This window comes from Oncorhynchus keta, chromosome 7, assembly GCF_023373465.1.
Source record: "Oncorhynchus keta strain PuntledgeMale-10-30-2019 chromosome 7, Oket_V2, whole genome shotgun sequence".
NCBI lineage: Eukaryota > Metazoa > Chordata > Actinopteri > Salmoniformes > Salmonidae > Oncorhynchus > Oncorhynchus keta.
Window position 1 is genome coordinate 46,019,821 of NC_068427.1, and position 26,739 is coordinate 46,046,559.

The 26,739-nt window shown below is 44.7% G+C and overlaps 1 protein-coding gene across 14 annotated transcripts in view; it reads left to right on the top strand.

Moving 5' to 3' along the window:
- LOC118386441 (dedicator of cytokinesis protein 9-like) overlaps window positions 1–26,739 on the top strand; it is a 195,835-nt gene that overhangs the window by 72,934 nt on the left and 96,162 nt on the right. For 13 of the 14 annotated variants that reach the window (XR_008140215.1, XM_052523007.1, XM_052523015.1 and 10 more), the window contains exon 2: window positions 21,920–22,036. Coding sequence is in view for 13 of the 14 variants with exons in the window: in XM_052523007.1 (XP_052378967.1) it covers window positions 21,920–22,036 (117 nt within the window). In the remaining variant the exon portion in view is untranslated. Of the gene's footprint in view, window positions 1–9,607; window positions 9,870–21,919; window positions 22,037–26,739 lie in introns of those variants that run through there. The other variant, XM_052523008.1, reaches the window with a different exon arrangement.

A 26,739-nucleotide genomic window follows, 5' to 3' on the forward strand; every position in this document is an offset into this window, starting at 1 on the left:
ACCAAACCTAACCATTAACATCAATGCCTTTCTTTAAAATCACGTTCAACTTGACATCACTTCTCTCTCCCTGAAACGTTCAACTTGACATCACTTCTCTCTCCCTGAAACGTTCAACTTGACGTCACGTCTCTCTCCCTGAAACATTCAACTTGACGTCACGTCTCTCTCCCTGAAACATTCAACTTGACGTCACGTCTCTCTCCCTGAAACATTCAACTTGACGTCACGTCTCTCTCCCCTGAAACGTTCAACTTGACATCACTTCTCTCTCCCCTGAAACGTTCAACTTGACATCACTTCTCTCTCCCCCTGAAACATTCAACTTGACATCACTTCTCTCTCCCTGAAACATTCAACTTGACATCACTTCTCTCCCCCTGAAACGTTCAACTTGACGTCACGTCTCTCTCCCCTGAAACATTCAACTTGACGTCACGTCTCTCTCCCCTGAAACATTCAACTTGACATCACTTCTCTCCCCCTGAAACATTCAACTTGACATCACTTCTCTCCCCCTGAAACATTCAACTTGACGTCACGTCTCTCTCCCCTGAAACATTCAACTTGACATCACTTCTCTCCCCTGAAACATTCAACTTGACATCACTTCTCTCTCCCTGAAACATTCAACTTGACATCACTTCTCTCCCCCTGAAACATTCAACTTGACATCACTTCTCTCCCCCTGAAACGTTCAACTTGACGTCACGTCTCTCTCCCCTGAAACGTTCAACTTGACGTCACGTCTCTCTCCCCTGAAACATTCAACTTGACATCACTTCTCTCCCCCTGAAACATTCAACTTGACATCACTTCTCTCCCCCTGAAACGTTCAACTTGACGTCACGTCTCTCTCCCCTGAAACGTTCAACTTGACGTCACGTCTCTCTCCCCTGAAACATTCAACTTGACGTCACGTCTCTCTCCCCTGAAACGTTCAACTTGACGTCACGTCTCTCTCTCCCCCTGAAACATTCAACTTGACATCACTTCTCTCCCCCTGAAACATTCAACTTGACATCACTTCTCTCTCCCCTGAAACGTTCAACTTGACGTCACGTCTCTCTCCCCTGAAACATTCAACTTGACATCACTTCTCTCTCCCCCTGAAACGTTCAACTTGACATCACTTCTCTCTCTCCCTGAAACGTTCAACTTGACATCACTTCTCTCTCCCCCTGAAACGTTCAACTTGACATCACTTCTCTCTCTCCCTGAAACGTTCAACTTGACATCACTTCTCTCTCGCCTGAAACGTTCAACTTGACGTCACGTCTCTCTCTCCCCCTGAAACATTCAACTTGACGTCACTTCTCTCTCCCCTGAAACGTTCAACTTGACGTCACTTCTCTCTCGCCTGAAACGTTCAACTTGACGTCACGTCTCTCTCTCCCCCTGAAACATTCAACTTGACGTCACTTCTCTCTCCCCTGAAACGTTCAACTTGACATCACGTCTCTCTCTCCCCCTGAAACATTCAACTTGACATCACTTCTCTCTCCCCTGAAACGTTCAACTTGACGTCACGTCTCTCTCCCCTGAAACGTTCAACTTGACATCACTTCTCTCTCCCCCTGAAACGTTCAACTTGACATCACTTCTCTCTCCCCCTGAAACGTTCAACTTGACATCACTTCTCTCTCCCCCTGAAACGTTCAACTTGACGTCACTTCTCTCTCCCCTGAAACGTTCAACTTGACGTCACGTCTCTCTCTCCCCCTGAAACATTCAACTTGACGTCACGTCTCTCTCTCCCCCTGAAACATTCAACTTGACGTCACTTCTCTCTCCCCTGAAACGTTCAACTTGACGTCACGTCTCTCTCTCCCCTGAAACGTTCAACTTGACATCACTTCTCTCCCCCTGAAACATTCAACTTGACGTCACTTCTCTCTCTCCCCCTGAAACATTCAACTTGACATCACTTCTCTCTCTCCCCCTGAAACGTTCAACTTGACGTCACTTCTCTCTCCCCTGAAACGTTCAACTTGACATCACTTCTCTCCCCCTGAAAGATTCAACTTGACGTCACGTCTCTCTCCCTGAAACATTCAACTTGACGTCACGTCTCTCTCCCCTGAAACGTTCAACTTGACATCACTTCTCTCTCCCCTGAAACGTTCAACTTGACATCACTTCTCTCTCCCCCTGAAACATTCAACTTGACATCACTTCTCTCTCCCCCTGAAACGTTCAACTTGACATCACTTCTCTCTCCCCCTGAAACATTCAACTTGACATCACTTCTCTCTCCCCTGAAACGTTCAACTTGACGTCACGTCTCTCTCCCCCTGAAACGTTCAACTTGACGTCACGTCTCTCTCTCCCCCTGAAACGTTCAACTTGACATCACTTCTCTCTCCCCCTGAAACATTCAACTTGACATCACTTCTCTCTCCCCTGAAACGTTCAACTTGACGTCACGTCTCTCTCCCCTGAAACGTTCAACTTGACATCACTTCTCTCTCCCCTGAAACGTTCAACTTGACATCACTTCTCTCTCCCCCTGAAACGTTCAACTTGACATCACTTCTCTCTCCCCCTGAAACATTCAACTTGACATCACTTCTCTCTCCCCCTGAAACGTTCAACTTGACATCACTTCTCTCTCCCCCTGAAACGTTCAACTTGACATCACTTCTCTCTCTCCCTGAAACGTTCAACTTGACATCACTTCTCTCTCCCCCTGAAACGTTCAACTTGACGTCACGTCTCTCTCTCCCCCTGAAACATTCAACTTGACGTCACTTCTCTCTCCCCTGAAACGTTCAACTTGACGTCACGTCTCTCTCTCCCCCTGAAACATTCAACTTGACATCACTTCTCTCCCCCTGAAACATTCAACTTGACATCACTTCTCTCTCCCTGAAACGTTCAACTTGACATCACTTCTCTCTCCCTGAAACGTTCAACTTGATGCCACTTCTCTCTCCCCCTGAAACGTTCAACTTGACATCACTTCTCTCTCCCCCTGAAACATTCAACTTGACATCACTTCTCTCTCCCCTGAAACGTTCAACTTGACGTCACGTCTCTCTCTCCCCCTGAAACGTTCAACTTGACGTCACGTCTCTCTCTCCCCCTGAAACGTTCAACTTGACATCACTTCTCTCTCCCCCTGAAACATTCAACTTGACATCACTTCTCTCTCCCCTGAAACGTTCAACTTGACGTCACGTCTCTCTCCCCTGAAACGTTCAACTTGACATCACTTCTCTCTCCCCCTGAAACGTTCAACTTGACATCACTTCTCTCTCTCCCTGAAACGTTCAACTTGACATCACTTCTCTCTCCCCCTGAAACGTTCAACTTGACGTCACGTCTCTCTCTCCCCCTGAAACATTCAACTTGACGTCACTTCTCTCTCCCCTGAAACGTTCAACTTGACGTCACGTCTCTCTCTCCCCCTGAAACATTCAACTTGACATCACTTCTCTCCCCCTGAAACATTCAACTTGACATCACTTCTCTCTCCCTGAAACGTTCAACTTGACATCACTTCTCTCTCCCTGAAACGTTCAACTTGATGCCACTTCTCTCTCTCCCCCTGAAACATTCAACTTGACATCACTTCTCTCCCCCTGAAACATTCAACTTGACATCACTTCTCTCCCCCTGAAACATTCAACTTGACATCACACTTCTCTCCCCCTGAAACATTCAACTTGACATCACTTCTCTCTCCCTGAAACGTTCAACTTGACGCCACTTCTCTCTCTCCCCCTGAAACATTCAACTTGACATCACTTCTCTCCCCCTGAAACATTCAACTTGACATCACTTCTCTCCCCCTGAAACATTCAACTTGACATCACTTCTCTCTCTCCCCCTGAAACATTCAACTTGACATCACTTCTCTCCCCCTGAAACATTCAACTTGACATCACTTCTCTCTCTCCCCCTGAAACATTCAACTTGACATCACTTCTCTCTCTCCCCCTGAAACATTCAACTTGACGTCACTTCTCTCTCCCCTGAAACGTTCAACTTGACGTCACGTCTCTCTTGCTCCCTGGTGTCTCTCTTATCGTGATGTGTGTTTTGTTCTACATTTGATTTTGAATCCCAGCCCCCGCAGGAGGTCTTTTGCCTTTTGGTAGGCCGTCATTGTAAATAACAATTTGTTCTTAAATGACTTGCCTAGTTTAATAAAGGTTAAATAAATAAAAATCCCACATCTCTTTTTTACATTCTGGACCTAAGCACAGCTAAACAACAACAGACTTAGCTCCATAGCTGTCTAGCTAAAGCGGGAATTGTTTTGTTTTTGTTGTCAGGATTACTTCCTACAGTATGTGTGTCGTCTCAGGCCATTGTGAAGTTGCCTAGGAGGGAGTGTTTCCAGACATGCTGATAACATTAAGGCGTTTTCCGTGGCCATCTCTCTCACACTCTGACACTCTGACTGGGACAGGAGAACATTATCTAGCTATGCTCCTGCACCAACACCTTCCCTGGCAACAGGGGCTTTGTTTGACTCTGACAGCTACATTGTACACATCATTGCCCTGCTGTTTGGAACTCTAACATAATCTGATAGAGTTACATTACATTATATTATTTTCCATAATATTCAACCTTGGCGAATATATCATGGGCATGCTGTAGAAAGGAAAATTTACCTATATATTATTTTTATAATATAATCTTTGAGAACTAACAATCACCATAATAAAAGCTAAACAGTACGGAAAATTGAAAATTATAAAAACAATTAATTGAACAATATTGATATAGTTGTTATGTTAAATGTTAAATAACATAGCATTAGCCATGGCAAAATGCATAGAATTGCAGGAAATTATCTTTAAAACTGCAACATTTTCTCTCAGCTACTTGGCAGAATATGTAGAATCATTGGAAATTAGATTTAAAACTCCAAAATGTTCTCTCAGCTCTATGGCTCAATCAATGTGTAGAATTGCAGGAAATTAACGTTAAATTACAAACATTTTTTCACTTTAAAAAAACCCCCACCAAGATGGAGCCTCTAAAATGTTCTACAGAATTCTGCCATGCTGACTGTGGCCATTGCCACGCCCCCTGCCACACCCTTTGCCACACCCACCACCGTAGCCCCCTTTTGATCCAGAAAAAAACCCTGCTGATATAACAGTGGTGTAGATGTGGACTGACCTGACATAGCAGTGGTGTAGGTGTGGACTGACCTGGCATAGCAGTGGTGTAGATGTGGACTGACCTGACATAGCAGTGGTGTAGATATGGACTGACCTGACATAGCAGTGGTGTAGGTGTGGACTGACCTGACATAGCAGTTGTCAGGATTTGGCCAGGGTTGTTCCGGTTTTTGGTCACTAGATGCCCCCATTGTGCCTTTTGACCTTTTGTTTTCCCTTGATCCCCATTATTATTTGCACCTGTGCCCCGTTTCCCCTGATTGTATTTAAACCCTTTGTTTTCCTCAGTTCTTTGCTCTGTGTTTGTATGTTAGCACCCAGCCCTAGTACTCTGAGAACGCTTGTTGATCCCGGTGGTCTCTCTTGTGGATTTTTTTTTTGTTCTTGTTTGTTTGTTTTTGAGTATCTTTTGAGGCTTTTTGTGCTTTTCCTTCCACCTTGTGGATTTACCTTTTTTGTCTTGGAGGATTACCTTTGTTCTTGTGGAATTCCTTTTGAGGTTGTGGAGTTACATGTTTTCCTGAAGAACTTCACTTTTTACTTCATTAAATACACCGTCTTAAGTACTGCTGTGTCTGCCTCATCTTCTGGGTTCTGCCGACTATTCGTGGCTCAGTTGGTTAAGTGATTGTTTCTCACTCCGGAGACCCGGGTTCGTAACCGGGTCCTGACAGCAATGGTGTAGATGTGGACTGACCTGACATAGCAGTGGTGTAGATGTGGACTGACCTGACATAGCAGTGGTGTAGATGTGGACTGACCTGACATAGCAGTGGTGTAGATGTGGACTGACCTGATATAGCAGTGGTGTAGGTGTGGACTGACCTGACATAGCAGTGGTGTAGATGTGGACTGAGCTGACATAGCAGTCGAAAGAGTGATTAGTTGAGGGGGTTTTACTATGTGCTAACCTTATCATTGATACACTCAGCTGAGGAAAAGTCAAAGACTGCTAAAATTGCATAATTTGATAACTGTCCTCTAGTTCCAGATGCAGTGTGATAGGCCCCACAATACCAATTTCCCTCATATTTAACAAAATAGATAACACAGTGATTCAGTGATGACGCAGAATGAAACTCAATAAAAGTCTAGGGCTGATATAGATGCTTTAAACAGAGGAAGCAACTCTGCAGTGAAGGGAAGAAGTAACGATGAAACACAAAGATAACTGAAGCAGAATTCTGTCCCTTTCTCTAATTTGCGCATCATCACACGATCAATCATATTCAGTATCTTCAAGACACAGCTAAACATTATGGATGCAAATTGAAAAAACGGCAATATTTGTATTTACTCTGCACCTTGATAGTGCTATGACAGAGACCAGGTATACTGTAGCAATAATTTTTTAGGGAATAGTATAGCCAAGTATAATAATAATAATAATTTACTATGGACCAGTTGCATGTTTCTACATGGTTCTATATGGTTCTACATGGTACAATAATCTCAAATATAAAATATATTTGGATTTGTTTAACACTTTTTTTTGTCACTACATGTGTTATTTCATAGTTTTGATGTCTTCACTATTATTCTACAATGTAGAAAATAGTACAAAATCAAGCACAACCATTGAATGAGTAGGTGTGTCCAAACTTTTGACTGGTACTATGTATAAATATATAAATACCCAGTTAGGGATTAGAACAGATGTCTAGTTGTTTCAGACTAATAGAACATGGATTCACTGTGTCCCGGGTGCTGTGCTCGTCTCAATGACTGTGTCCCGGGTGCTGTGCTCGTCTCAATGACTGTGTCCAGGGTGCTGTGCTCGTCTCAATGACTGTGTCCCAGGTGCTGTGCTCGTCTCAATGACTGTGTCCTGGGTGCTGTGCTCGTCTCAATGACTGTCCCAGGTGCTGTGCTCGTCTCAATGACTGTGTCCCGGGTGCTGTGCTCGTCTCAATGACTGTGTCCAGGGTGCTGTGCTCGTCTCAATGACTGTGTCCTGGGTGCTGTGCTCGTCTCAATGACTGTGTCCCGGGTGCTGTGCTCGTCTCAATGACTGTGTCCCGGGTGCTGTGCTCGTCTCATTGACTGTGTCCCAGGTGCTGTGCTCGTCTCAATGACTGTGTCCCGGGTGCTGTGCTCGTCTCAATGACTGTGTCCCGGGTGCTGTGCTCGTCTCAATGACTGTGTCCCAGGTGCTGTGCTCGTCTCAATGACTGTGTCCCGGGTGCTGTGCTCGTCTCAATGACTGTGTCGCGGGTGCTGTGCTCGTCTCAATGACTGTGTCATTGCTGTTCAAGAATGGTTGACATCATGCTAATTTGTAAATGTCACAATCGATATAAACAGCACAGTAATTAATTTGGATTCCTCTGAGACCGTGACACAGTAAACAAGTGGGCGTTTCAAAGCATGTCTGGTGACATTCCTCATGGAGTTGTGGCATGCAGGAGGAGTAGCTTGATTACTGTACTTGGTCGCGAGTTAGTTGTTTGCTACGAGAGTCAACATCCAAACAAGAGTTTTGTCACTAATATGTGGTGGGATGGACCTTGCATTACATCAGCAAACGGGTAGATCTTATACATACTGTATAACATAATGAACAATGTACAGCCTTAATGTTGGCCTATAAAGACTTGTCATTCATCGGTTTGTTAGTCGTACGAGTGATGACAGTCTCGCACCAAAGGCACATTGCAGACATTGTTTATCAGAGACAGGAACTCAGATGACTCATCGCTGCTCTGTGAAACCTAGAGAGAGCTGCCACTGTTTTCCCTCAGGAAGAGACAGACATGTAACTCATTCCACTGTGATGTTCCCCAGTCCCCTTCTCTCTGAGTCTCCGTGTCGCCAACCTGGGGGGGGGGTGAAGCTGGAGGAAGGTTGTGTATTTCAGGGCCTCGGGTTCCAGCATGTGAGTGGTCTAGTGGGAGACGGGGGTTATGTCTTGGGGACGGGGGTTCTGTGTACAGAGGCCAGTGGGTTGCAGGGGGACGGGGGTTAAGTGTGGGGACAGGGGGGCGGAGTTTGAGTGTTCGGGCAGAGGGGCAGTGGTAGGGGAACAGCTCTAGTCCTCACCGAGGTCCTGCCCCCTTGCGTTGAGCTCTGACACAAGTGTGAAAAGGTAACATCCTCCCTGCTGTGGCCAATTGAGGAATCTGGAGGGTTGAACCTACTTGGAGGTGGGTTAGCACTTGAAATGCCCCTCTGGTAGATGGATGATTAACAACCAGAGGCTTTTGCAGACAGGAGACGAGCCTAATCTCTCTCTCTGAGGCCCTGGTGAGACCCCGTGACCACCAGGAAGCAGAAAGAACACATACTGATCTACAGCTCAGAGCTACATACAGTGGACAGATAGATACAAATTGAACTGTTGACCTTGTTGACTCTATAGATGCAATCATACTGTATATCTGGAGATTTTCATTTGGTGTGCGTCTTCACTTTCAAACTGAGTTTCAATCAGTTTGAGACTGAGTTTCAATCAGTTTCAAACTGAGTTTCAATCAGTTTCAAACTGAGTTTCTATCAGTTTTTAACTGAGTTTCTATCAGTTTTTAACTGAGTTTCTATCAGTTTTTAACTGAGTTTCTATCCGTTTTTAACTGAGTTTCTATCCGTTTTTAACTTAGTTTCTATCCGTTTTTACCTGAGTTTCTATCCGTTTTTAACTGAGTTTCTATCCGTTTCAAACTGAGTTTCAGTCAGTTTCTAACTGAGTTTCAATCAGTTTCAAGTGAGTGGAAAAAGGAGAAAAGAGTTTGGTGTTTAGATGGCAGATTATGTGGGTCAGGATGTGGATGTGTGAAAAATGGCTACAAACTCAATCTGGGGAGTTGATTCTAGTTGATAACTGATGTTGACATGGGAAAAAAACACTTCTCATCAGTTCTGCTGATGTGTAAGTGTGTTCCATCACAGATATGAATTATCTAGATGTTTGTCAAATTCCTTGAATAAATGACATAATGTATGTCGATGGAAGTACACTATTCTAGTCTCCCTTTCTATTATAGTCTTACTTCTTATGTTATTCTCCATGCTGAAATGGGAAGCAGCTCTATTTACAGCTGTTGGACTGGACAGTCCCTTGAACTAGAAGACCAATGGAATGGAAGGTGTCATCTTTGTCTGGCGTTGCCAGTCCGTGTCATTAAAGTCCAGGTGGAAGCTGAGGGGTCAGATGACTGTAGGAGGAGGAGGAGTGAGTGTGTGTGTGTGTGTGTGTGCGTGTGTGTGTGTGTGCGTGTGTGTGTGTGTGTGTGTGTGTGTGTGTGTGTGTGTGTGTGTGTGTGTGTGTGTGTGTGTGTGTGTGTGTGTGTGTGTGTGTGTGTGTGTGTGTGTGTGTGTGTGTGTGTGTGTGTGTGTGTGTGTGTGTGTGTGTGTGTGTGTGTCTGTGTGTGTGCGAAGGCTGTAACTCCCCAGGAAGGCAGGCAGGCAGCGCAGCTGAGTGTGGGAGGGGCCGTCTCTCTCCGTAGCCTGGGTGTGAGTCTAGGACTGGGAGGCTCAGAAATTCAGACACAGAGTGGTCTGAGAGAGAGAGAGCTATAGGGGCTCAGGAGAACTTCCCTAACTTTACCCTCCGCTGGACATGCTGGCTACCTGTTGCTGCTCTTTGGGATTTAGTGAGGACATTTGTGTCCACAGCTGTTGACAATGCAAGGAAGGGCTAACAAAGCCCCTAAGAAGGAGCTGGTGATTGACTCTCCCCAGCAGTACAAGAGTTTGGCTGGAGCCGAGGTGGAGGCAGTACCGCAGGTGGTGGTAAGTCATGGAATGAGGGGATAACCTAGCAATGGTTTCAGCTGAGACACTAAAAGTTACTTTAGTAGTTGGCTGAATTTCTTTAGCACATGTTTTGGGTTGGAAACGTTAAGTGGTAGCTGAAATGGTTGTGTTACTTCATCACATTTCAGCAGTGCTTGACGATATTGTTTACAGTCAAATATCTGTAGCACTCAATCTTCCTTGTTGTGGTGTAGTTGTAGCATAACTGTTGTGATGTCAGGCGTCTGGAACCTCTGAACTGGCCTTGTTCTGCTAGCAGCTTCATGACTAGTCTGGAACCTCTGAACTGGCCTTGTTCTGCTAGCAGCTTCATGACTAGTCTGGAACCTCTGAACTGGCCTTGTTCTGCTAGCAGCTTCATGACTAGTCTGGAACCTCTGAACTGGCCTTGTTCTGCTAGCAGCTTCATGACTAGTCTGGAACCTCTGAACTGGCCTTCTTCTGCTAGCAGCTTCATTACTAGTCTGGAACCTCTGAACTGGCCTTGTTCTGCTAGCAGCTTCATGACTAGTCTGGAACCTCTGAACTGGCCTTGTTCTGCTAGCAGCAGACTTCTGGAACCTGAACTGGCCATGACTGACTAGTCTGGAACCTCTGAACTGGCCTTGTTCTGTTAGCAGCTTCATGACTAGTCTGGAACCTCTGAACTGGCCTTGTTCTGCTAGCAGCTTCATGACTAGTCTGGAACCTCTGAACTGGCCTTGTTCTGCTAGCAGCTTCATGACTAGTCTGGAACCTCTGAACTGGCCTTGTTCTGCTAGCAGCTTCATGACTAGTCTGGAACCTCTGAACTGGCCTTGTTCTGCTAGCAGCTTCATGACTAGTCTAGAACCTCTGAACTGGCCTTGTTCTGTTAGCAGCTTCATGACTAGTCTGGAACCTCTGAACTGGCCTTGTTCTGTTAGAAGCTTAATGACTAGTCTAGAACCTCTAAGCTGGCCTTGTTCTGCTAGCAGCTTCATGACTAGCCTAGAATGGCCTTGTTCTGCTAGCAGCTTCATGACTAGTCTGGAACCTCTGAACTGGCCTTGTTCTGTTAGCAGCTTCATGACTAGTCTAGAATGGCCTTGTTCTGCTAGCAGCTTCATGACTAGTCTAGAACCTCTGAACTGGCCTTGTTCTGTTAGCAGCTTCATGACTAGTCTAGAACCTCTGAACTGGCCTTGTTCTGCTAGCAGCTTCATGACTAGTCTATAATGGCCTTGTTCTGCTAGCAGCTTCATGACTAGTCTAGAACCTCTGAACTGGCCTTGTTCTGTTAGCAGCTTCATGACTAGTCTAGAACCTCTGAACTGGCCTTGTTCTGCTAGCAGCTTCATGACTAGTCTGGAACCTCTGAACCAGCCTTGTTCTGCTAGCTGAGACACTAAAAGTTACTTTAGTAGTTGGCTGAATTTCTTTAGCACATGTTTTGGGTTGGAAACGTTAAGTGGTAGCTGAAATGGTTGTGTTACTTCATCACATTTCAGCAGTGCTTGACGATATTGTTTACAGTCAAATATCTGTAGCACTTCTTCTTGTTGTGGTGTAGTTGTCATAACTGTTGTGATGTCAGGCGTAACCTCTGAACTGGCCTTGTTCTGCTAGCAGCTTCATGACTAGTCTGGAACCTCTGAACTGGCCTTGTTCTGCTAGCAGCTTCATGACTAGTCTGGAACCTCTGAACTGGCCTTGTTCTGCTAGCAGCTTCATGACTAGTCTGGAACCTCTGAACTGGCCTTGTTCTGCTAGCAGCTTCATGACTAGTCTGGAACCTCTGAACTGGCCTTGTTCTGCTAGCAGCTTCATGACTAGTCTGGAACCTCTGAACTGGCCATGTTCTGTTAGCAGCTTCATGACTAGTCTGGAACCTCTGAACTGGCCTTGTTCTGCTAGCAGCTTCATGACTAGTCTAGAACCTCTGAACTGGCCTTGTTCTGCTAGCAGCTTCATGACTAGTCTGGAACCTCTGAACTGGCCTTGTTCTGCTAGCAGCTTCATGACTAGTCTGGAACCTCTGAACTGGCCTTGTTCTGCTAGCAGCTTCATGACTAGTCTGGAACCTCTGAACTGGCCTTGTTCTGCTAGCAGCTTCATGACTAGTCTAGAACCTCTGAACTGGCCTTGTTCTGTTAGCAGCTTCATGACTAGTCTGGAACCTCTGAACTGGCCTTGTTCTGTTAGCAGCTTCATGACTAGTCTAGAACCTCTGAACTGGCCTTGTTCTGCTAGCAGCTTCATGACTAGCCTAGAATGGCCTTGTTCTGCTAGCAGCTTCATGACTAGTCTGGAACCTCTGAACTGGCCTTGTTCTGTTAGCAGCTTCATGACTAGTCTAGAATGGCCTTGTTCTGCTAGCAGCTTAATGACTAGTCTGGAACCTCTGAACTGGCCTTGTTCTGTTAGCAGCTTCATGACTAGTCTAGAACCTCTGAACTGGCCTTGTTCTGCTAGCAGCTTCATGACTAGTCTATAATGGCCTTGTTCTGCTAGCAGCTTCATGACTAGTCTAGAACCTCTGAACTGGCCTTGTTCTGTTAGCAGCTTCATGACTAGTCTAGAACCTCTGAACTGGCCTTGTTCTGCTAGCAGCTTCATGACTAGTCTGGAACCTCTGAACCAGCCTTGTTCTGCTAGCAGCTTCATGACTAGCCTAGAATGGCCTTGTTCTGCTAGCAGCTTCATGACTAGTCTGGAACCTCTGAACTGGCCTTGTTCTGTTAGCAGCTTCATGACTAGTCTAGAATGGCCTTGTTCTGCTAGCAGCTTAATGACTAGTCTGGAACCTCTGAACTGGCCTTGTTCTGCTTGCAGCTTCATGACTAGTCTGGAACCTCTGAACTGGCCTTGTTCTGCTAGCAGCTTCATGACTCGTCTAGAACCTCTGAACTGGCCTTGTTCTGCTTGCAGCTTCATGACTAGTCTGGAACCTCTGAACTGGCCTTGTTCTGCTAGCAGCTTCATGACTAGTCTAGAACCTCTGAACTGGCCTTGTTCTGCTAGCAGCTTCATGACTCGTCTAGAACCTCTGAACTGGCCTTGTTCTGCTCGCAGCTTCATGACTCGTCTAGAACCTCTGAACTGGCCTTGTTCTGCTAGCAGCTTCATGACTAGTCTAGAATGGCCTTGTTCTGCTAGCAGCTTCATGACTAGTCTAGAATGGCCTTGTTCTGCTAGCAGCTTCATGACTAGTCTAGAACCTCTGACCTGGCCTTGTTCTGTAGAACATCCGTTTCTATGGTGAGTAGAACGGACGTTTCTATGGTGAGTAGAACTGTATTTTCTATGGTGAGTAGAACTGCCGTTTCTATGGTGAGTAGAACGGCCGTTTCTATGGATGAGTAGAACTACTGTTTCTATGGTGAGTAGAACGGCCGTTTCTATGGTGAGTAGAACTACCGTTTCTATGGTGAGTAGAACGGCCGTTTCTATGGTGAGTAGAACGGCCGTTTCTATGGTGAGTAGAACTACCGTTTCTATGGTGAGTAGAACAGCCGTTTCTATGGTGAGTAGAACTACCGTTTCTATGGTGAGTAGAACTACCGTTTCTATGGTGAGTAGAACGGCAATTTCTATGGTGAGTAGAACGGCCGTTTCTATGGTGAGTAGAACTACCGTTTCTATGGTGAGTAGAACGGCCATTTCTATCAAAAGGCTAAAACTTCCCAGAGGCACTTGTTGTTAATAAGGAATAGTTGCCCTTCTGTTTCAAATCATATGTACTATTTAACCATGTTGTCACTGAGCCGCACTACCCATGGTTTGTGGTAAGTCTCTGGTTGCCCTCATGTAATATTATAATATATGCCATTTAGCAGGCGTTTTTATCCACTGCAACTTACAGTCATGCGTGCGTACATTTTATGTGGTGTACTGTGATGTGCTGTGCTGTGGTGTGGTGTGGTGTGCTGTGGTGTGGTGTACTGTGCTGTGGTGTGGTGTACTGTGGTGTGGTGTGGTGTACTGTGCTTTGCTGTGCTGTGCTGTGCTGTACTGTGGTGTACTGTACTGTACTGTGCTGTACTGTGGTGTACTGTACTGTGCTGTGGTGTGGTGTACTGTACTGTACTGTACTGTGCTGTACTGTACTGTACTGTGCTGTGGTGTGGTGTACTGTACTGTACTGTGCTGTGCTGTGCTGTGCTTTGCTGTGCTGTGGTGTGGTGTACTGTGCTGTGCTGTGGTGTGGTGTACTGTGCTGTGCTGTGGTGTGGTGTACTGTGCTGTGCTGTGGTGTGGTGTACTGTGCTGTGCTGTGGTGTGGTGTACTGTGCTGTGGTGTACTGTGGTGTACTGTACTGTGCTGTGCTGTGCTGTACTGTGGTGTACTGTACTGTGCTGTGCTGTACCGTGCTGTGCTGTGCTGTGCTGTACTGTACTGTGGTGTACTGTACTGTGCTGTGCTGTGCTGTACTGTACTGTGCTGTACTGTGGTGTACTGTGGTGTACTGTACTGTGGTGTACTGTACTGTGCTGTGCTGTGCTGTACTGTGGTGTACTGTGGTGTACTGTGGTGTACTGTACTGTGGTGTACTGTGCTGTGCTGTGCTGTGCCTTGCTCTACTGTACTGTACTGTGCTATGCTGTGCTGTGCTATGCTGTGCTGTGCTGTGCTGTGCCTTGCTCTACTGTACTGTGCTGTGCTGTGCTGTGCCTTGCTCTACTGTGCTGTGCTGTGCTGTGCCTTGCTCTACTGTACTGTGCTGTACTGTGCTGTGCCTTGCTCTACTGTACTGTGCTGTACTGTACTGTGCTGTACTGTGCTGTACTGTACTGTGCTGTGCTGTGCTGTGCCTTGCTCTACTGTGCTGTGCTGTGCTGTGCCTTGCTCTACTGTACTGTGCTGTACTGTGCTGTGCCTTGCTCTACTGTACTGTGCTGTACTGTACTGTGCTGTACTGTACTGTGCTGTAGGAGGATCAGGGTCATCACTGCAGCAGTGGACTGGGCTGTGGTCATGGCTGAGGGAGTTAGAACGACTGGGCTGTGGTCATGGCTGAGGGAGTTAGAACGACTGGGCTGTGGTCATGGCTGAGGGAGTGAGAACGACTGGGCTGTGGTCATACCGCTGGGCTGAGGGAGTGAGAACGACTGGGCTGTGGTCATGCCGCTGGGCTGAGGGAGTGAGAACGACTGGGCTGTGGTCATGGCTGAGGGAGTTAGAACGACTGGGCTGTGGTCATGGCTGAGGGAGTTAGAACGACTGGGCTGTGGTCATGGCTGAGGGAGTGAGAACGACTGGGCTGTGGTCATACCGCTGGGCTGAGGGAGTGAGAACGACTGGGCTGTGGTCATGCCGCTGGGCTGAGGGAGTGAGAATGACTGGGCTGTGGTCATGGCTGAGGGAGTTAGAACGACTGAGCTACAGTCAATGAATAGACATTTTCTTATCCAGGGCTTACTCTGTGGTTTGTCTGAATATGCTTGTCTGGTCCCTGACACAGGCATATGGAGAACCTCAAGGGTCATGTGGTCAGTGGGAGGAAGGTTGACAATAGGCAAATTAATATAATAATAATAATATATGCCATTTAGCAGACGCTTTTATCCAAAGCGACTTACAGTCATGTGTGCATACATTCTACGTATGGGTGGTCCCGGGGATTGAACCCACTACCCTGGCGTTACAAGCGCATGCTCTACCAACTGAGCTACAGAAGGAAATAAATCACATGTTATTTGTCACATGCGCCGAATACAACAAGTGTAGACCTGAACTTGAAATGTTTACTTACAAGCCCTTAACCAACAATGCAGTTCAAGAAATAGAGTTTATAAAATATTTACTAAATAAACAAAAGTTTTCTAAAAAGTAATAAAATCAAAAAGTAACAAAAAAAATGACATTACAATAACAAGGCTATATACAGCCGGTACCGAGTCAATGTGCAGGTTAGTCGAGGTCATTTGTAAAGTGACGATGCATAGGTAATGAACAGCAAGTAGCAGTAGTGTAAAAACAAAGGGTGTCAATGTAAATAGTCCGGGTGAAGTCACTCGGGAGCGCGTCTCTGCTCCCGAGTGGTGCAGCGGTCTAAGGCACTGCATCTCAGTGCTGGAGGTGTCACTACAGACCCTGGTTCGATTCCAGGTTGTATCACAACCAGCTGTGATTGGGAGTCTCATAGGACAGTGCACAATTGCCCCAGTGTCGTTTGGCTGGGGTAGGCCTTCATTGTAAATAAGAATTAGTTCTTAACTGACTTGCCTAGTTAAATTTAAAAAATGAAAGGCTCAGGAATCAATCACGTAATGCACATGTGATATTGGCTAAATTAAATGTGTACTATTTCTCCTCAAGTCCCTGTATTGAATTGAATGAGCTTTTTGTGTTTTCTTTAATAGTGTGTAGTGTATTGTTGGCTTCCTTCCGTAGGCTGATGATTGGCTTACTGTCACCTGACCCCCAGGTGTGTCATGCACAGGAAGTGTCTGGGAAAATCCCTGTTTAATGAGGTTTCCACAGTATTGGCTCCTGTGGGCGAAACAGTAAACATAACTGTCATATTCAATGTGTAGTCACTGAATTAAAGGCGCCTTTTGCTTTCAAAGAATGTCAAATTCCATGTACAGGTTAATACCTGGAATCAGGACAAGCTACCTATGTTTATAATGTTATGCAGGGTTTACAGTAAGCTGTCTCTATGGCAGGTTGGCCTTGTGTAGCTGTGGGGCCTGTTCTGTGATCATAGCGATGTGGTGATTTCAGCTGACAGAGGATGAGAGTGCACACACGCACGCACGCACAGACAGACAGACAGACAGACAGACAGACAGACAGACAGACAGACAGACAGACAGACAGACAGACACCACACACACACAGAGAGCTCACCTGACCTGTCTGGACTGTCATCTCCCAGCAGTCTGTATTCATGTCTCCTCACTTACCTGGCCTGAGAGCATGTCTCTGTCAGATGTCATTCGTGTTCTTGTCTCAGTGTGTTAGAAAGTATGTGTGCGTGTGTCAGACCTCACTGCAGGGTATGTTTGGGCACGTTTGCGTGTGTATTCATGCTTGCATAAGCCAGCGTCACTCTTCTGAAGAATGTCTGATAATGCCCTCACAGGCTAGGAGCAGATAGGAAGACACCCTCCTCCTCACTGTCTTGCACTGTGACCGTGAAAGGGACAAAAACAGGGATCTCTCCAGTCAACACTGTGATGCTGACTGTGTTATTAGCATGGCCGCTAGCAATACATCTTAAAACTGGTCCATTAACAAGACTCTCCCTCTGAGATCATCAAACTAGATGCAACTGTACTGCTGCTCAACCCAAAGTCCTGGTTCTCTACCGGAGCTGTTGAGAATGTATAGATTTAGTCGTCTCAAGCTGTTGAGAATGTATATATTTAGTCGTCTCAAGTTGATGAGAATGTATAGATTTAGTTGTCTCAAGTTGGTGAGAATGTATAGATTTAGTCGTCTCAAGTTGGTGAGAATGTATAGATTTAGTCGTCTCAAGCTGGTGAGAATGTATAGATTTAGTCGTCTCAAGCTGGTGAGAATGTATAGATTTAGTCGTCTCAAGTTGGTGAGAATGTATAGATTTAGTCGTCTCAAGTTGGTGAGAATGTATAGATTTAGTCGTCTCAAGTTGGTGAGAATGTATAGATTTAGTCGTCTCAAGCTGGTGAGAATGTATAGATTTAGTCGTCTCAAGCTGGTGAGAATGTATAGATTTAGTCGTCTCAAGTTGGTGAGAATGTATAGATTTAGTCGTCTCAAGCTGGTGAGAATGTATAGATTTAGTCGTCTCAAGCTGGTGAGAATGTATAGATTTAGTCGTCTCAAGTTGGTGAGAATGTATAGATTTAGTCGTCTCAAGTTGGTGAGAATGTATAGATTTAGTCGTCTCAAGTTGGTGAGAATGTATAGATTTAGTCGTCTCAAGTTGGTGAGAATGTATAGATTTAGTCATCTCAAGTTGGTGAGAATGTATAGATTTAGTCGTCTCAAGTTGGTGAGAATGTATAGATTTAGTCGTCTCAAGTTGGTGAGAATGTATAGATTTAGTCGTCTCAAGCTGGTGAGAATGTATAGATTTAGTCGTCTCAAGTTGGTGAGAATGTATAGATTTAGTCGTCTCAAGTTGGTGAGAATGTATAGATTTAGTCGTCTCAAGTTGGTGAGAATGTATAGATTTAGTCGTCTCAAGCTGGTGAGAATGTATAGATTTAGTCATCTCAAGTTGGTGAGAATGTATAGATTTAGTCATCTCAAGTTGGTGAGAATGTATAGATTTAGTCGTCTCAAGTTGGTGAGAATGTATAGATTTAGTCGTCTCAAGTTGGTGAGAATGTATAGATTTAGTCATCTCAAGTTGGTGAGAATGTATCGATTTAGTCATCTCAAGTTGGTGAGAATGTATAGATTTAGTCGTCTCAAGTTGGTGAGAATGTATAGATTTAGTCATCTCAAGTTGGTGAGAATGTATAGATTTAGTCGTCTCAAGTTGGTGAGAATGTATAGATTTAGTCATCTCAAGTTGGTGAGAATGTATCGATTTAGTCATCTCAAGTTGGTGAGAATGTATAGATTTAGTCGTCTCAAGTTGGTGAAAATGTATAGATTTAGTCGTCTCAAGCTGGTGAAAATGTATAGATTTAGTCGTCTCAAGTTGGTGAAAATGTATAGATTTAGTCGTCTCAAGCTGGTGAGAATGTATAGATTTAGTCGTCTCAAGCTGTTGAGAATGTATAGATTTAGTCGTCTCAAGCTGGTGAGAATGTATAGATTTAGTCGTGTCTCAAGCTGGTGAGAATGTATAGATTTAGTCGATGTCTGCTGGTGAGAATGTATAGATTTAGTGGTCTGAAGTTGGTGAGAATGTATAGATTTAGTCGTCTCAATTGGTGAGAATGTATAGATTTAGTCGTTGAATGCCCACCTCAAGTTGGGAAGAAACGAAACAGTGAGAATGTATAGATTTAGTCATCTCAAGCTGGTGAGAATGTATAGATTTAGTCGAGACTCAAGTTGGTGAGAATGTATAGATTTAGTCGTCTCAAGTTGGTGAGAATGTATAGATTTAGTCGTCTCAAGTTGGTGAGAATGTATAGATTTAGTCGTCTCAAGTTGGTGAGAATGTATAGATTTAGTCGTCTCAAGCTGGTGAGAATGTATAGATTTAGTCGTCTCAAGTTGGTGAGAATGTATAGATTTAGTCGTCTCCAGTGTCCTTTGCCTCTATGGCCACTATGTATTGTTACTGCTTGATGAGTGGATGTCTGAACTGTGCCATATCGTATTGTAGCGAATCTCCTCTTGGTCTGAGGAAGAGTAAGAAGGATCGGACCAATATGCAGCGTGGTAAGTGTCCGTCATAATTTATTGACTGAACGCACAAAACAAAATAACAAAGTGAAATGGAAGAAACGAAACAGTTCTGTCAGGTGACATACACTAAACAGAAAACAAACACCCACAAACAAGAGTGGGAAAACAGGCTGCCTAACTATGGTTCTCAATCAGAGATAACAATTGACAGCTGCCTCTGATTGGGAACCATACCAGGCCAAACACGTAGAAATACCAAACATAGAACAAAAATATCGAATGCCCACCCCAACTCACACCCTGACCAACCTAAAAATAGAAACATACAAAAGGAACTAAGGTCAGGACGTGACACGTATACACTACCATGATAATACCACCAACATTACCATATAGCAAAGTCCCTTGTGTTTCAGTGAATTCATATAGTTCGATGGACATTGTCATCGTCAGTGTTGGATGTGGTCTGTAGCAGCACTATGAGGTATCTTATGTAACTCCACTGCCTGCTGTGGTACAGCTTGTCCAAGCAGAAGACATTACGTGAGACGCAAAAGCTACAGTTGATTCCCTCTGGAATGAAATCTACATTCTTATCTGCTTAAGGCCTTATGTTGTTGATATGAACAACAATGCGTCACAATTCTGTTTTTAAAATACTCCGAAAGTTGATTATATAACAGTTCGATGTTTTTAGCTAACTGTAATCATATCAATCAGAAAACCAGATGGTTTGGACGGTGAGGTTCAAACATTCATATATAGATATCATGTGTGTTTTCTAAACATTAAATAGTGTAGCTCTTACCCATGGTGTTGAGTTGTAACGTGTCCTTAGTGATGGGACAGAGCTGTGTGTTAGCTTTCAGAGAGTGATGTCATAATGATCCTGCCTGCCTGCCTTCCATCAGAGCTGTGTGTTAGCTTTCAGAGAGTGATGTCATAATGATCCTGCCTGCCTGCCTTCCATCAGAGCTGTGTGTTAGCTTTCAGAGAGTGATGTCATAATGATCCTGCCTGCCTTCCATCAGAGCTGTGTGTTAGCTGTAAGAGAGTGATGTCATAATGATCCTGCCTGCCTTCCATCAGAGCTGTGTGTTAGCTGTAAGAGAGTGATGTCATAATGATCCTGCCTGCCTTCCATCAGAGCTGTGTGTTAGCTTTCAGAGAGTGATGTCATAATGATCCTGCCTGCCTTCCATCAGAGCTGTGTGTTAGCTGTAAGAGAGTGATGTCATAATGATCCTCCTGCCTGCCTTCCATCAGAGCTGTGTGTTCGCTTTCAGAGAGTGATGTCATAATGATCCTCCTGCCTGCCTTCCATCAGAGCTGTGTGTTAGCTGTAAGAGAGTGATGTCATAATGATCCTGCCTCCCTTCCATCAGAGCTGTGTGTTAGCTGTAAGAGAGTGATGTCATAATGATCCTGCCTGCCTTCCATCTGAGCTGTGTGTTAGCTGTCAGAGAGTGACATGATGTCATAATGATCCTGCCTTCCATCAGAGCTGTGTGTTAGCTGTCAGAAGGTGATGTCATAATGTTTCTGCCTTCCATCAGAGCTGTGTGTTAGCTGTCAGAGAGTGATGTCATAATGTTTCTACCTTCCATCAGAGCTGTGTGTTAGCTGTCAGAGAGTGATGTCATAATGTTTCTGCCTTCCATCAGAGCTGTGTGTTAGCTGTCAGAGAGTGATGTCATAATGTTTCTGCCTTCTATCAGAGCTGTGTGTTAGCTGTCAGAGAGTGAGTGACATGATGTCATAATGTTTCTGTCTTCCATCAGAGATGTGTGTTAGCTGTCAGAGAGTGATGTCATAATGATCCTGCCTTCCATCAGAGCTGTGTGTTAGCTGTCAGAAGGTGATGTCATAATGTTTCTGCCTTCCATCAGAGCTGTGTGTTAGCTGTCAGAGAGTGATGTCATAATGTTTCTACCTTCCATCAGAGCTGTGTGTTAGCTGTCAGAGAGTGATGTCATAATGATCCTGCCTTCCATCAGAGCTGTGTGTTAGCTGTCAGAGAGTGATGTCATAATGTTTCTGCCTTCTATCAGAGCTGTGTGTTAGCTGTCAGAGAGTGACATGATGTCATAATGTATCAGAGATGTGTGTTAGCTGTCAGAGAGTGATGTCATAATGGTTCTGCCTTCCATCAGAGCTGTGTGTGTGTTAGCTGTCAGAGAGTGACATGATGTAATAATGTTTCTGCCTTCCATCAGAACTGTGTGTTAGCTGTCAGAGAGTGAGTGACATGATGTCATAATGTTTCTGCCTTCCATCAGCACTGTGTGTTAGCTGTCAGAGAGTGACATGATGTCATAATGTTTCAGACTTCCATCAGAGCTGTGTGTTAGCTGTCAGAGGGTGATGTCATAATGATCCTGCCTTCCATCGGGGAGCTAGTGAAGGCGGATGTGTTCTCTGTGAGCGGCTGCAGGCTGCAGCCCTCATAGGGTTGTCACTAACAGATAGCATGTGTGAGAAGGGCCCCAGCAGCTACAGATTCTCTGAGCTCAACTTACAATACTGACTGCGTCCCAAAATGTATTACTTTTGACCAGGGCCCAAGTTCACTTCTTAGCTCTCTCCCTTTGAAGTCCACAGTGAGACTCCGCCATCTTTCTGTTGTGTGTTAGAGTTGAGAAAGTCAACCCTAAAAGAGATATCCACCTTTTCAAAGCACTCCTCTGGTCGGCTTTGAAAACAGCATGTTCTCTGTGTAAATAAATACCTGTATATTAACAGCATGTTGTGTCTATGTGTTCCCCAGGTGAAGCCCAAAGTTATCGAACCCCTGGACTATGAGACTGTTCTTGTCCAGAGGAAGACCCAGATTCTCAGTGATGTCCTCCGGGACATGCTGCAGTTCCCCCAGGAGGACTTCCAGGTGAGTCACCTCTGGCCTTCTGACATGGCACCAGAACCAGGCTCAGATACCATTAGTGTGTCCCGCATGGCGTCCTAGCGGTACCGGAGCCAAGTCCAGGTCCAAAAGTCTCCATAACAGCTTCTACCCCCAAGCCATAAGACTGCTGAACAATTCATCAAATGGCCACCCAGACTATTTACATTCCCCCCCTCGCCTTTGTTTTTACACTGCTGCTACTCGCTGTTTATTATCTATGCATAATCATTTTACCCATACCTATTTGTACATATTACCTCAATTACCTCGACTAACCTGTACCCCCGCACATTGACTGGGTACCGGTACCCCCTGTGTCACGCCCTGGTCGATGTATGTATGTTTGCCTTCATTTATTTGGTCAGGCCAGGGTGTGACATGGGTTTATTTTGTGGTGTGTTTTTGTATTGGGGTTTTAGTAGGTATTGGGATTGTGGCTGAGTAGGGTTGTCTAGGAAAGTCTATGGTTGCCTTGAGGCGGTTCTTAATCAGAGGCAGGTGATTTTCGTTATCTCTGATTGGGAACTATATTTAGGCAGCCATATTCTTTGAGTGTTTCGTGGGTGATTGTTCCTGTCTTTGTGTTTGCACCAGATAGGGCTGTTTCGGTTTTCATTAATTCATTCCATTATTTTTGTAGTTTCTGCATGTATAGTTTTTCCTTTATTAAAATATACTATGAATCATCATCACGCTGCATTTTGGTCCGATCCTTGATCCACCTCTTCGCCAGAGGAGGAGATAGAAGAGAGCCGTTACACCCTGTATATAGCCTCGTTATTGTTATTTTATTGTGTTACTTATTTATTGTTTATTTTCTACTTTAGTTTATTTCTTAAATATTTTCTGAACTATTTCTTTTTAACTGCGTTGTTGGTTAAGAGCTTGTAAGTAAGCATTTCACTGTAAGGTCTGTTGTCGTCGGCGCATGTGACAAATCAGATTTGATTTGATATTCCTCTGTTCTTGAGCAGAGCTCAGAGATTACCAGACAGAAGAGAACACCATTAGACTAGTCTGCTACAGAATAAGTAGTCAGTGAGGTAAGGATGGATATCATTTATTGCTGAAGGTAAACAATATGTCAATGTTGATAAGATCTTGATAGTTTCCATTATAGTGCACCATTTTGGATAATTGCTATCAACTTAATGTGATCTATCAACATCAAATAAAATAAAATTATATTTGTGACATGCGCTGAATACAACAGGTGTAGACTTTTCCCAGAAACGCTTGCTTACGAGCCCTTCCCAACGATGCAGTTTGAAAATAAAATGGTAACATGTGCTGCTATATACAGGGAGTACCAGTACCAGATCATTGTAGAGTTACATACAGGGAGTACCAGTACCAGATCAATGTGGAGCTGTATACAGGGAGTACCATTACCAGATAATTGTAGAGTTATATACAGGGAGTACCAGTACCAGATCATTGTAGAGTTACATACAGGGAGTACCAGTACCAGATCAATGTGGAGCTATATACAGGGAGTACCAGTACCAGATCAATGTGGAGCTATATACAGGGAGTACCAGTACCAGATCAATGTGGAGCTATATACAGGGAGTACCAGTACCAGATCAATGTGGAGCTACCATACAGGGAGCTACCAGTACCAGATCAATGTGGAGCTATATACAGGGAGTACCAGTACCAGATCAATGTGGAGCTATATACAGGGAGTACCAGTACCAGATCAATGTGATCAATGTAGCTATATACAGGGAGTACCAGTACCAGATCAATGTGGAGCTATATACAGGGAGTACCAGTACCAGATCAATGTGGAGCTATATACAGGGAGTACCAGTACCAGATCATTGTAGAGTTACATACAGGGAGTACCAGTACCAGATCAATGTGGAGCTATATACAGGGAGTACCAGTACCAGATCAATGTGGAGCTATATACAGGGAGTACCAGTACCAGATCAATGTGGAGCTATATACAGGGAGTACCAGTACCAGATCATTGTAGAGTTACATACAGGGAGTACCAGTACCAGATCAATGTGGAGCTATATACAGGGAGTACCAGTACCAGATCATTGTAGAGTTACATACAGGGTGTACCAGTACCAGATCAATGTGGAGCTGTATACAGGGAGTACCAGTACCATATCCATGTAGAGCTATATACAGGGAGTACCAGTACCAGATCAATGTAGAGCTATATACAGGGAGTACCAGTACCAGATCATTGTAGAGTTACATACAGGGAGTACCAGTACCAGATCAATGTGGAGCTATATACAGGGAGTACCAGTACCAGATCATTGTAGAGTTACATACAGGGTGTACCAGTACCAGATCAATGTGGAGCTGTATACAGGGAGTACCAGTACCATATCCATGTAGAGCTATATACAGGGAGTACCAGTACCAGATCAATGTAGAGCTATATACAGGGAGTACCAGTACCAGATCAATGTAGAGCTATATACAGGGAGTACCAGTACCAGATCAATGTACAGGGGTACAAGGTATTTGAGGTAGATATGTATATATGTAGGCAGAGGTTCAGTCCCAGGGGCCATAGCTTGGTGATGAGCTTGGAGAGGCCTATCGTGTTGAACGCTGAACTGTAGTCTATGAACAGAATTCACACATAGTTATTTCCCCTCTTGTCCAGGTGGGAGGTTGTTTGTTTATGACCCCATACAGTTCGTTGAGTGCCAGAGTGGTGTTGGCTTATGGAGGGATGAAGACAGTCGTGACAATTATGGATGAGAACTCTCTTGGTAGATTAAAGGGTCTGCAGCTCACCATGAGGTGTTCTGTATCAGGTGAACAAACGCACGAGATTTCCTTCACACTTGAAGCAGCACACCAGTTGTTATGTATGAACAAACACACTCCACCTCCTTTCGACTTCCCGAAGCCGCTGTCCCATCCTGCCACTGGTGCATAGTGTCATCATCCAGCCATCATCCCATCAATCCTGTCTGCCTCCCACGTGCATGTTTTGGTTGTCGTGTTTATTGTGATTTCATGCTATTTCAGTGTGGCCCAGCCAGGCCCATGTTACGAGAGTACGGTGAGGTCATTCACAGAGGCTAACCTTACGTTCACATCCCTGCTTCACACTTTAGAGGTCAGGGGTCGTCTGTTTTGTTGAGATAGTGTAAGGAAGGGCTAGGCCCTATCTCTAGGCCCATTCAGCAGGACTTAGCCCATGTCACCCTCTCAAACTTTCCATCGCTACACGACACATTGTGAAATGGGAATCTGGCCTGGCAGAAGCGCTTCAGGAAGTGAGACCTCTTTGGAAGATGCTCTTTAACAGTGACAGGAATGGCATCCTGTATCAGCAAAACATGACCCTTCCTCACTGTCTCACGATCCAACGGATATGTTTTCTCTCTCTCGTCTATTGAGAAGGTTCCTTTTTTTCCAGAAGCCGTAATGGTTTTTTAGATATTTTCCTTAGGATATAGCTATGTTGAAAAATAAACATTTGAAAGGAAAGGCTTGATTTCCTAGATTTATTCAGCGGGTTAACAGTTTTATTTTTGTTGCTTTATGGCCAAAAAATAAGGATACTTACTGGCGCTTACTCATGGACTATCAAGCTATTGTCACGTTCTGACCTTTATTTCCTTTGTTTTGTCATTATTTAGTATGGTCAGGGCGTGAGTTGGGGTGGGCAGTCTATGTTTGTTTTTCTATGATTTGGGTATTTCTATGTTTCGGCCTAGTATGGTTCTCGCAGGTGTCATCAGTTGCCTCTGATTGAGAATCATACTTAGGTAGCCTGGGTTTCACTGTGTGCTTGTGGGTGATTGTTCCTGTCTCTGTGTTTGCACCAGATAGGACTGTTTTGGGTTTTCACGGTTCTTGGTTTTGTTAGTTTGTTCATGTAAAGTGCTTTATTAAACATGAATCAAAATAACCATGCTGTGCTTTGGTCCGCCTCTCCTTCAAGTCAAGAAAACCGTTACAGCTATCCAATTTCTCAGTCAACAGTGGAACTCTGCTCTGGCCATGACATACGAGTCCTACTACAAGCGGTGTGTTGTGAAGGGAGTGACAGGTGATAACATCTGAAGACATCGTGACTGAGCCCCAACATTTGTTTAGGGCAGATGACTCTCTGAACCTTTATTCTTCTTTATTTGAGCGTTTTATCCGGTAGTATGTCAAGACCTTTAAATTGTGTGCATTCCGTATTATAGGCAGGTAAAGGAGTCATTCAGTATTATAGGCAGGTAAAGGAGTCATTCAGTATTATAGCCAGGTATAGGGGGGATTCAGTGCTATTAAACTCCCAGACACTGATAACTGTGAAGTGATAGGAGCCTATAAACCCAGTCCATCTGATCACACTGCTAGTCTGTGGGCTGTTCTTGTCTGGTGTGTAAATCTTTTTGCTGGCAACCACTGGTTCCTCCAGGTTTAGTCAACGTGTCCTCTTAGGGAATTTCTTTGGGATTACTACTATTCCTATTCCTCCTCTTCCTATTCCTCCTCTTCCTCTCCATCCTCTTCCTCATCCTAATCTTCCTATTCCTCCTCTTCCTCTCCCTATTCCTCCTCTTCATCCACTTCCTCATCTTCCTATTCATCCGCTTCCTCCTATTCCTCATCTTCCTCTTCCTCATCTTCCTATTCATACTCTTCATCCTCATCTTCTGCTTCCTCCTCTTCCTCATCTTCCTCTCCATCCTATTCCTCCTCTT